The 12069-nt window shown below is 41.4% G+C and overlaps 1 protein-coding gene across 5 annotated transcripts in view; it reads left to right on the top strand.

Annotated features, from left to right (window-relative positions):
* LOC117396900 (DENN domain-containing protein 1A-like) overlaps positions 1–12069 on the top strand; it is a 426143-nt gene that overhangs the window by 288599 nt on the left and 125475 nt on the right. For all 5 annotated transcript variants that reach the window (XM_059005297.1, XM_059005295.1, XM_059005296.1 and 2 more), the window contains one exon: positions 306–431. In XM_059005297.1, coding sequence (XP_058861280.1) covers positions 306–431 — 126 coding nt within the window. The remainder of the gene's footprint in view (positions 1–305; positions 432–12069) is intronic.

Below are 12069 nucleotides of genomic sequence, written 5' to 3'. Positions count from 1 at the left end.
TTAATATTACATCTGGGAAACTAAGCTGATGCGAGTTGAACACATGCTAGTACATTCATTTCACCCCTGTCATTCATTGTCCTGTGACTGTGAAGGGTTTTGTGAATACATGTCCTTTCCTAAAAGTCATCTGCAAGTACCATTACACTTGCAGGAAAGAGCTTTCGTCTCCAAAATGAAGGCGTTATAACTTTTAATAGGACATGCCTGCTGATCTGTTAATTCCAGATTGGCCTTGTATTAATGCTTGTACTGTTTTTTGGATAAACACATTAAAGTGTGATACATCCCTTTTGTATTTGCAGGTTTCTTCTCTTAAGAACAGACTGAAGAAAGTGTCCACGACCACGGGGGATGGGGTGGCTCATGCGTTCCTCAGGGCCCAGGCAGCGCTGTTTGGCAGCTACAGAAATGCCCTGAAGATTGAACCAGTAAGTTAAACTTTCTTATATTGCACCAGTAGAGCTCACATAACCATACACATTACAGCAAGAGACCACTCATACCACTGAGGGTTAGAATAATAATGAATTAGTACAGATACATGATACAGGATGTACTGGAGTGATCAGAATAATATAAATCAACCAATCGCCCATCATGCCAGGTTTGTACACATTCCAATTGGCCTGTTCCATCTCCAGACACTGATGTAGTTCTTTCTGTCTTTCCCGCTACGATACGAGACTCGCGACTTCTATAAAGACCTTGTGTCGAACATGAATGGCTGAGCAGTCTTCTAAAAACATGCACCCCTAGTAAAACAGCGTCACAAAAGCACCATGCTGTGGTATGCTATAAAACGAGTCATAATAATCATGTGCAGCTGTGGTTCGCTCCAGAATAATATCACTGATATCCAGTAGGGTTTGTAATTCCGCTGCTGATTGTTGTGTTCAGAGCTGAATGTGTTCATGCAGATGTCTGAGCCCCATGCATGGCCACCAAAGAAATGAAACACATTGCCAGTTTTAGACTGGGTTTTATATATCCATTAAGATATTCTTTTTTTTAACAATGCAATCAGTACATTTACATTTTATAGTCAGGAAACCATTTGTATAGCATGTTTACTATTGCATTTCCTGTAAGCTAAGGGGAGGGGTGCATAGCACTAAGTATGATCAGGTTTATTGTTACCTTACTGAATTAAATGATTAAGAACACAAGCCAGGTAATACCAGGCAGTGAACACACTACACACGTCTGCATGGAACAATGCTGTTTCATTTGATTAAGCCTAAAAAAACACACATTCTGATAACAAAAATATACTTCAGAAGTGGTCAAACTTGAGAGGTCTTCTGTTGAAAGAGAATGCTATTAATTCTCTCTCATGGAGTGCAAGTCTTTTCAAATAACCCTGGTAGATTTTTTGGGATTTGAAAAACAAAATGGAAACACTGTATGGTTCTGTAGTGCTAAACCTCCCATCCGTCAGCTGCAGCTGTTAGTGTAGACTGCAGACATCATTCGATATTCAAAGAAAGAAAAAACACTGAGGATCCGGTAAGCATTTTAAATTATGCTCCAAGACATTCTGTCAGATTTTTAAAATCAATTCAGTTGTTTTTACTGTTACCTGAGCTCGGGGGTGACGCACTTTGTAAAAACAATGGTTGGATTATGTGTTGTTTGTTGACATAGTAAATGGTGTTAATCATTTGAATGCACACATTATTAGCCTTATGGTTTTAGAGGGACAAATGTATGCTATATCTATTGACTGTTAGTGTAGTAATATATCTTGGCATCTACTGCTATGGACAAAAGTTTTGAATCAGGCTATAGAATGAAATCATTTTGCTTCATAAAGTCGAATGAAACCAGCTGAATAATGTGACATTAACATATTGAATTGCATACCGCTTTGTAGTTTTCCATATACTTAACAAAAATTGATAAATGTGACATTTCGAAACCTACCTTGAAATACTGTACTACTATTATGGCTTCCTTTGGACTTTTGTAATATAATTTTGTAGTTTCTTTGATTACACGATGTTAAATAAAATATCAGAATTATGTTCATATATATATACAGTGCCTTGTAAAAGTATAAAGACCCCTGACCAATTCTCTCATATTACTGAATTACAAATGGTACATTGAAATTTCGTTCTGTTTGATATTTTATTTTAAAACACTGAAACTCTAAATCAATTATTGTAAGGTGACGTTGGTTTTATAGTGGGAAATATTTTTAAGAAAAATAAAAAACTGAAATATCTTGCTTGCATAAGTATTCAACCCCCACACATTAATATTTGGTAGAGCCACCTTTCGCTGCAATAACAGCTTTAAGTCTTTTGGGGTAAGTATGTACCAGCTTTGCACACAGTGTCGGAGTGATTTTGGCCCATTCTTCTTGGCAGATTTGCTCTAGGTTGTTCAGGTTGGTTGGACGACGCTTGTGGACCGCAATTTTCAAATAGTGCCACAGATTCTCAATGGGATCAGGACTTTGACTGGGCCACTGTAGGACATTCACCTTTTTGTTCTTGAGCCACTCCAATGTTGCTTTGGCCTTGTGCTTGGGATCGTTGTCCTGCTGAAAGGTGAATTTCCTCCCAAGCTTCAGTTTTTTAGCGGACTGAAGCAGGCTCTCTTGCAGTATTTCCCTGTATTTTGCTCTATCCATTCTTCCTTCAATTTTAACAAGATGCCCAGTCCCTGCTGATGAGAAGCATCCCCACAGCATGATGCTGCCACCACCATACTTCACTGTAGGGATGGTGTGTCTTGAGGCATGGGCAGTGTTAGGTTTGCGCCACCCATAGCGCTTTGAGTTTTGGCCAAAAAGCTCTATCTTGGTCTTATCTGACCACAAAACCTTTTCCCACATCGCAGCTGGGTCACTCTCATGCTTTCTGGCAAATTCCAGACGTGCTTTCAGATGGTACTTTTTGAGTAACAGGTTCTTTCTTGCCACCCTCCCATACAGGCCAGTGTTATGCAGAGCTCTTGATATGGTTGACTGGTGCACCATTACTCCACTCCCAGTCACTGAACTCTGTAGCTCCTTCAAAGTGATTGTTGGCCTCTCTGTGGCTTCTCTCACAAGTCTCCTTCTTGTTTGAGTGCTGAGTTTTGAGGGACGGCCTTTTCTTGGTAGTGCCTGGGTGGTGTGATGCAGCTTCCACTTCCTGATTATTGATCCAACTGTGCTCACTGGGATATCCAAACACTTGGATATTATTTTGTACCCTTTCCCTAATCTATGCATTTGTATTACTTTATCTCTAACTTCTGTAGAATGCTCTTTGGTCTTCATTTCCCTTCAGATTCACAGCCTGACCAATGATCCTTTAACAGTGAGGTTTTTATCCAGAAAATGCGACAGCAACTTTAATGGTTCACAGGTGGAGGCCACTGGTAAGGTAATTGTGTCCTCGTTAGGGCAATTTCTTTCATCGATGTAAACTGGGAGCTTCCACAGCACAGGGGTTGAATACTTATGCAAGCAAGATATTTCTGTTTTTTATTTTTCTTAAAAATATTTCCCAACATAAAACCAGTGTCACCTTACAATAATTGATTTTGAGTTTCAGTGTTTTAAAATAAAATATCAAACAGAACGAAATTTCAATGTACCATTTGTAATTCAGTAATATGAGAGAATTGGTCAGGGGTCTAAATACTTTTGCAAGGCACTATATATATATATATATATATATATATATATATATATATATATATACACAATATATATATATATATATATATATATATATACTCAACACACACAAATAATGAATCTGTAATTATGATAATGAGGGTCTCAATAAGCACATCACTCTAATTAGCAGCCATAATTAGAGAGTTAGGAATGTAGAGAGCAGTAGTCGCTTGTCACAAAGACGGCCAGAGTGGGTGGCGTCAGACCAGAAACAGGAACACAAACGACAGAGAGATGTGGTTTGGTATAAGCTGGGCGCGTGATCGCGCTCAGCATTTAATAAACAGAAAATAAAAGGTTTGAAACACAAAAAACACTGGACACGGCACTTGCGCCAAAATAAAGAGACAAACAAAAACGAACACACACTAACAAACAGGGACGAACAAACACGGTGAGTAAAGCAATATTTACGTTCTTTCTTTCACTTTTTAGTTTCTCCTCTCTCTCCCGTTCTCCACTCACCAAACACCTAACCACGAGTGACTAAACGTGCATCTATTTATACTGTTTGTGCTGGGATTCAATTACTAATTAATTATTCACTTGAATCCCAGCACGTGAATTCATTACGTGAAACCCTGTGTTCACATATTATATTTTAAATGCACGTGCGTGATGTGCAATCCCGTGCCTAAATACAAATATACACTTTTTAAATACACGTGAAACACAGACCCGTTTATATCCCGTGTACCAATGACTATACACCAACATTAACACACGCAACAGACAACACATGACACACAAATGCACACAGGGGCGGGGCGCATTGCCACATCGCTGTATGACATTTGTGGAGCACGGAAATACAAACCAAAAATAAATGTCAGAGGAAGGGCAGCAAAGTCCTCATGATGCACGGAAAAGAAACGTTTTTTGAGGAGGAGCTGAGAGTCCTTACAGCTGAGGTCACTCAAGATGAAATGGAGTTGTTTGGAAAAGCCTCAGCCACCATCAGTATCCTTAGGAAAGGATATGTATTGGCCTGCCCTTTTTAGCATGACATCCTGAAATTTGCCTTGCACTCTGGAAAAGATGGATTGGGCTATTCCTCAACTGTGGTCTGAAAGGAATCAGAGGCTTTAGTAGTGCAGAATACAAAGCATTTTCACATGTGCAGGGATAGCGGTCCCTAGATTGACGCTGGGGTCTAGCTCATCCCTCAATTCAGCTATGAGGTCAAGGATGACCTGCTGAGTGAGACGATAACACTTTAGCACCGCATCCCAAACAAAGTGACCTCCTCTGAACGTGTTCCTGTCTCTCCTCAACAACTGCCAAGTGTCGCCACATCAGGAAGTGTACCACAGCAGCCATCCTGAAGCCCATGACAGGTCTCTGCAGGTGTGTGCTTTTATACAGCTCTTAGTTTCTCGCTTCTACAATGGTTTGCACCTTGTAAGGAGGGGTGTAACGTTTTTGGAGGGTCAGCAATTGCCTAAGTGCAAGGCAAAATCCTTACCGCATTATAATTAGGGCTTCTGATTTTCGGTTTTAACCGATAAAACACCTCCGATACAAAAAAAAAGAAATCGGTGGATAGCCAATAAACACAGGAAAACACTGGAAAAACTGTGGAAATGGTTAATCAATTCACATTGACTTTACCCTTTTCCCATTAAAAAATAAAACCTGCTGAAAAATAATAATAAATACATTTCCTGTGCTGCTGGGCAATGTCCCGTCTTCCTGACTTCATTATCTATCTTTCATCTATCTATCTTTCATTGATTCGTTCTGAATACTTTAAACCCGCCCCAACTACTGAGTCACAGCACAGTCCTACATTTGTATTGGAAACTCCACTTGCAAGATTTAAAATGAGATTACAATCAGGATGGAGGCTTGTTAGCGGAATTTAAAGCTGTATTACAGTTAAGATACGGAGGATTTAAAACAGAATTGTGGAGAAATGTAAAAAAATTCCTACACACAAAAACCCCAGTGTAGCTCATTGGTGACTGCCTACTGGATATATGTGTAATGCAGTTGATCAGATAAAAGATGAAAAGATCATATTAAGAGCAAAGCCTTTGAAAACTTGCACACTTGCTGCACAACTAATAGGTGTCATGATGTTTCAATGAAGAACCCAGCTCAAAACAAATCTGTTTCTTTAAAAGTTGAGGGATTGCAAAGGTATGTTGGGTACTCCTCACAGTTATGTACTAAAAGAGTTCAAGCCCCTACATAAAGCATACACGTCTAGCTCTATAATATTTCACTTTAATGGTTATCACAACAACGTCATTTCATAAGTTATTGTATAGTATATTGTAAGACATGAGAGACATAGTCATGGATTTAATACTGTCCTTAAGCAACAAGGCGCTTAGGCTCGATGGTTGGGATTGAATTGTAATTATGGCTATGCTATACTTATGGCACCTATCAAAGTACCAAATAACAAAAATGAAAGAGAAAGTAGCTTTAAATGTAATTTGTTTCCTTTTACTTTTCCTTTACTATTTTTGATGTCCGAGTGGTTCAGAGTTCTGCTGTCCAATATTGAGTTATCATGATTCTCTGTATCTGTCTTTACTAAAGATAGACTAGATAAACAGTCCTATTTATTAATAGCAGGCAGCATTTTTTTTTCTTCTTCATCTCAGATTTGCATGTTGCTGAACTTTGACTTTACTATTATTTATTATTATTATTATTTATTTCTTAGCAGACGCCCTTATCCAGGGCGACTTACAATCGTAAGCAAAAACATTTCAAGCGTTACAATACAAGTAATACAATAAGAGCAAGCAATACAATAACTTTTGTTCAAGTAAAGTACAAGTTTGACAAACCACAATTCAATAATACAGCAGGTAATAGTGATAGTTACATCAGGATGTGAGTAAATACAAAGTACTACAGGTTAAAAACTTGGCAGATTACAGTATTCTGAAGTACAGGATTAAATGCAGTAAAATAGGGGCTGATAAGAGCAAAATAAAGCACATTTACATGAAGGGTGATAGTGTCCCAGGATACAAACAGAGGAGTTCTACAGGTGCTCTTTGAAGAGGTGAGTCTTAAGGAGGCGCCGGAATGTGGTCAGGGACTGGGCAGTCCTGACATCTGTAGGAAGGTCATTCCACCACTGCGGAGCAAGGGTGGAGAAGGAGCGGGCTTTGGAGGCAGGGGAGCGTAGCGGTGGTAGAGCTAGTCTTCTAGTGCAGGCGGAGCGGAGAGGTCGAGTGGGGGTGTAGGGAGAGATGAGGGTCTGGAGGTAGCTGGGTGCAGACTGGTCAAGGCATCTGTAGGCTAGTACAAGAGTCTTGAACTGGATGCGAGCGGTGATCGGGAGCCAGTGGAGCGAGCGGAGTAGTGGAGTAGCGTGGGCGAAGCGAGGCAGAGAGAACACCAGGCGGGCAGCAGAGTTCTGGATGAGCTGGAGCGGACGGGTGGCGGACGCAGGGAGGCCAGCCAGGAGGGAGTTGCAGTAGTCTAGGCGGGAGAGTACCAGGGCCTGGACCAGGAGCTGGGTAGCATAGTTGGTGAGGAAGGGTCGGATTCTTCGGATGTTGCTCAGGAAGAATCGGCAAGTGCGTGCCAGAGTGGAGATGTGCTGGGAATAAGAGAGGCAGGGGTCCAGGGTGACTCCAAGGTTCTTAGCTGAGGAAGAGGGAGAGAGTGTGGTAGATTCCAGAGGAACAGAGATGGAGAGATCAGAGGAGGGGGAGGAGGAGGGAAAGAAAAGGAGGTCAGATTTAGAGAGGTTGAGTTTGAGGTGATGCGAGTGCATCCAGGAGGAAATAGCAGACAGACAGGTAGAGATACGGGAGGAGATGGTGGAGTCAGAGGTGGGGAAGGAGAGGAAAATCTGAGCATCATCAGCATAGAAATGGTATGAGAAACCATAGGATGCGATGAGGGGGCCCAGGGAGCGGGTGTAGAGAGAGAACAGGAGAGGACCCAAGACTGACCCTTGGGGGACTCCAGTTAAGAGAGGGTGAGGTGTGGAGGTTGCTCCACGCCAGGTTACCTGGTAAGTGTGGTTGGAGAGGTAGGAGGAGAACCAGGCCAGAGCAGTGCCAGAGATCCCCAGGTCAGCAAGAGATGATAGTAGAATAGAGTGATCAACAGTGTCAAAGGCAGCAGAGAGGTCGAGGAGAATTAGGACAGAGGAGAGAGAGGCAGCTCGGGCACACTTAAGTGAGTTGGTGACAGACAGGAGGGCGGTTTCAGTAGAGTGAGCAGAGCGGAAGCCAGATTGGAGAGGGTCAAGCAGAGAGTGGTTGGACAGGAAAGCAGAGAGCTGGCGGTGTACAGTCCGCTCGAGGGTTTTGGAGTGGAAGGGTAGGAGGGAGACAGGACGGTAGCTCTGGAGGGAGGTGGGGTCGAGGGTAGGTTTTTTGAGGAGGGGAGTGATAGAGGCTTTTTTGAAGGCAGAGGGGAAGATACCAGAAAGTAGAGAGGTGTTGAGGAGGGAGGAGATGAAGGGGAGTAGAGCAGGAGCAGCAGCTTGAAAGAGGTGAGTGGGGAGGGGGTCCAAGGCACACGTGGTGGGTTTGTGACCCTGGAGCAGGGAGGAGAGGTCAGAGTCTGAGAGGGGCAAGAAGGTGGAGAAGGAGGGTGAGTTAGTAGGGGTTGCAGTGGGTGTAGGAGTTGGAGCGGGAGGGGGTGCGGGGGAGGGAGAGGTGTTAAAGAGTTTGCGGATATCTGAAATTTTAGAAGAGAAGAAGGAGGCAAAGTCATCAGGGGAGATAGAGGAGGGAGGAGGAGGGGGGGGAGGGTTTAGGAGGGAGGAGAAGGTAGAGAATAGTTTACATGGGTTGTTAGTGGAGGCTTGGATTACAGATTGGAAATAAGCACATTTAGCAGAGGAGAGAGTAGAGGAGAAGGAGGAGAGGAGAGTGCGGTAAAGGTCTAGGGCAGCAGGGAGTTTGGTTCTCTTCCATTTCTTTTCAGCAGATCGCAGTGCGATTCTTGCCGAGCGGAGCGCAGAGGAGAGCCAGGGATGGGGAGGGGAGGGGCGAGCAGGACGGGAGGTGAGGGGACAGAGGGAGTCGAGGGAGGAGGTGAGTGAGGAGAAGAGGGTGGAGGTAGCAGAGTCTACGGAGAGTTGTGAGAAGGAGTCGATAGGAGGGAGGTGAGAGAGAGCAGTGGAGGCAAGGACAGAGGGGGAGAGAGAGCGGAGGTTACGGCGAGAGGTGACAGTGGGGGTAGGAGGAGCAGGGAGAGGGGGGAGAGACAGAGAAAAAGAGATGAAATAGTGATCAGAGAGGTCCAGGGGGGTGACAGAGAGGGTGGAGGGGAAGCAGGCCCTGGAGAAGGTGAGGTCCAGTTGACGGCCAGCTTTGTGGGTAGGAGGGGACGGAGAGAGACAGAAGTCGAAGGAGTGCAGGAGAGGGAGGAATCCAGCAGAGTGGCTGGGGTTGGAGAGATGTCTCATTCTCTTACTGATCAACTTTCACTTCAAAAACTATTTTGGAACTTTTTGCATGTTTTGTCCCTTTTGAAAATCACTGTGTAAGTATCTTGGAGTCCCTGAATAGATTACACAAACAGTTTTACTGAACATACAAGTGAACCACATTTAATGATGGTACACATGTATTGTAAGGTACTAAATATTGGGGAATTTGTTGGTATTACCTTCAGAAATGTGGTTGCAATGGTGGCTGCCAAGACTGCTACCACGGTGAATATCCTGCATTTATTAAAGAGCAATTTATTTTTTAGCAAACAGTATGGTGCATGCAGTCATTTCTGAGTGGTTGAGTTCTCTACAAGAGATTTCTGCCTTCACCTGTGTCACGGATAGTTTTGTGGTGACGTCAGACCAGGACGAGATTGACAACAATACTGTGGTGCGCGTATTTATTATTAAAACAAAATATTTAAACAATACAAAACAAAACGGTGGCCAAAATAAACCAACACAAAGCCGGAACAGAACAAGTAATGTGCTGGTATTGCATGCAGGCAATAAAAATGTGCATTATAAATAACATATGGGAGATTCTGAAATTGAAGAAGGAATCTATGAAAAAGACCTAGGAGTTTATGTTGACTCAGAAATATCTTCATCTAGACAATGTGGGGAATCTATAAAAAAGGCCAACAAGATGCTCGGATATATAGTAAAAAAATGTTGAATTTAAACCAAGGGACGTAATGTTAAAACTTTACAATGCATTAGTAAGACCTCATCTAGAATACTGTGTTCAGTTCTGGTCACCTTGTTACAAAAAGGATATTGCTGCTGTAGAAAGAGTGCAAAGAAGAGCGACCAGAATTATTCCTGGTTTAAAAGGCATGTCGTATGCAGACAGGCTAAATAATTTGATCTACTCTGTCTTGAACAAAGAAGACTACGCAGTGATCTGATTCAAGCATATAAAATTCTAAAAGGTATTGACAATGTTGACCCAAGGGACTTTTTCGACCTGAAAAAAGAAACAAAGACCAGGGGTCACAAGTGGAGATTAGATAAAGGGGCATTCAGAACAGAAAATAGGAGGCACTTTTTTACACAGAATCGTGGGAATCTGGAACCAACTCCCCAGTAATGTTGTTGAAGCTGACACCCTGGGATCCTTCAAGAAGCTGCTTGATGAGATTCTGGGATCAATAACCTACTAACAACCAAACAAGCAAGATGGGCCAAATGGCCTCCTCTTGTTTGTAAACTTTCTTATGTTCTTCTTATGTTCTTTCTTATGTCCTGAAAAAAGGGACCAAAAAATGAACTTTAGCTTGCATCCAAACAAACCCAGTCCAGACTGAGACCGCTGACACAGACCCAGTGACAGTCTAAATTGACAATGAAAACAACTCCGTCATAGGAAAAGCAGTGACTGGTATGCAATGGCATGTCAACGTCTAGCTTCTGGGAATTTTGAGTTCCTTATAAAAAAAATAAAAAAGGCAAACATTTAGAACATCATTTTTTTCTTTAGAAATGTATAATTAAACTCAAACTCCCAGAAGCAACTCATCTGTGTCAGCCTTTAACAGGAAGTGCAGCAAGGAGAAAAAGTGCAAAAGGCGTCCCCCATTCAAAATCAAATACCGGTTTAACATAATGCGTGCATCTCACCTGTATACCTTCAGTAATAAGGCCACCCCTCTGTTGTGGGCCCTTTACAGGCCCTACTAGTGCTGTTTCACAAGATTTCAAAGCAGCAATTTTAATATATACATTACCTCGTATTCCTTCAATATAATTATTTTTAATGCAATTTAAATAATTAAAAGTGAAATTAAGCATGCTCTTTGTTGGTCCATTTTTAATTAACATCAAAATATCCATTTAAAATACAGACAGTCTCTCAGCACAACACCGGTTTCAGTCAGTGGTATGTTAAACAATGCAATAAGCAGGTACTTGTTTTATTTCATTCAGTCTTATTACCACGTCATGATTTGTAGGAGTATTTTACATTATTACATATGCAGTGGTAAATACTGATGTTTTATCAGTCATCCTAAACTAGATTTACCATCATATGACAACAGCTTTAAAATCCTTGTAAGTGCATTATAGGAGTGGTTAGAAAAGGGTTAAATTCATTTTTGCTATCTTAAATTTCCACAAGCAATATGATTGTAATGTCTGGAAGATTTCTGCTTTTTTTCTGCTTTGATATGCAGCTATTTACAGCATTACAGGTGGACAAAGTCAAGTTTTTATTTCAACCAATTAAACCTCAGTTGGGGCCCTTAAGCAGTTAATTATATACCTATTAAACTTGGAAGCTTGGTATATTGGATCAGTAACCAAGCACAATATTCGTTTAAATTGAAATGAGTTGTTTTGTAAGCATCAATTTTATATTTTTGATTTGCTGACACAAATTAATGATCTTAACAGGATATTAATTAACATCAATACATTTATATCATTACTCAATTACCATCTTGTCTATGTGTGAGTGTCGCAAACATGAATTACACAGGCACATTATACTTTTATTTATAGTGCCACCTAGTGGCTGGTCTCTTAAAACTTGAGGCTTGAAAAAGGTTTCCTATAATAGGAAATACTGCTACTACTACTACTACTAATATTATAAGGAATAAACTACACCAAAGTGCATAATAAGCCTGTAATCATATCGAGGGCCTCTGGTGTTTTTCTTCTTCTTTCTATTATTCTTAGTAATAGTAGTGTTTGTATTTGTAATATGTCTTGCTTTCTCATCAGTTTTAGCTTTCTTTAATTTACTTCAAATCTACATAAAGCACAGACATGAAGAAAACACCTAATAAAATGCCTGCATATTCTTAGTTGTTTAAGAATTATGACCAATTGCGATTTAAATGTTCAGTAAATAGCTTTGCGAATCTGACCCATTGGTTGAGATAAATGTGTTCTGCTCAGTGTGCTCCCCCAGTGTTGTTCTGTTCAGAGCCCACACTTTGTGCATGCGTGACTCTGGCTC

Source organism: Acipenser ruthenus, chromosome 31 (assembly GCF_902713425.1).
Source record: "Acipenser ruthenus chromosome 31, fAciRut3.2 maternal haplotype, whole genome shotgun sequence".
NCBI classification, from domain to species: domain Eukaryota; kingdom Metazoa; phylum Chordata; class Actinopteri; order Acipenseriformes; family Acipenseridae; genus Acipenser; species Acipenser ruthenus.
This window is presented reverse-complemented; position numbering and strand designations above follow the sequence as displayed.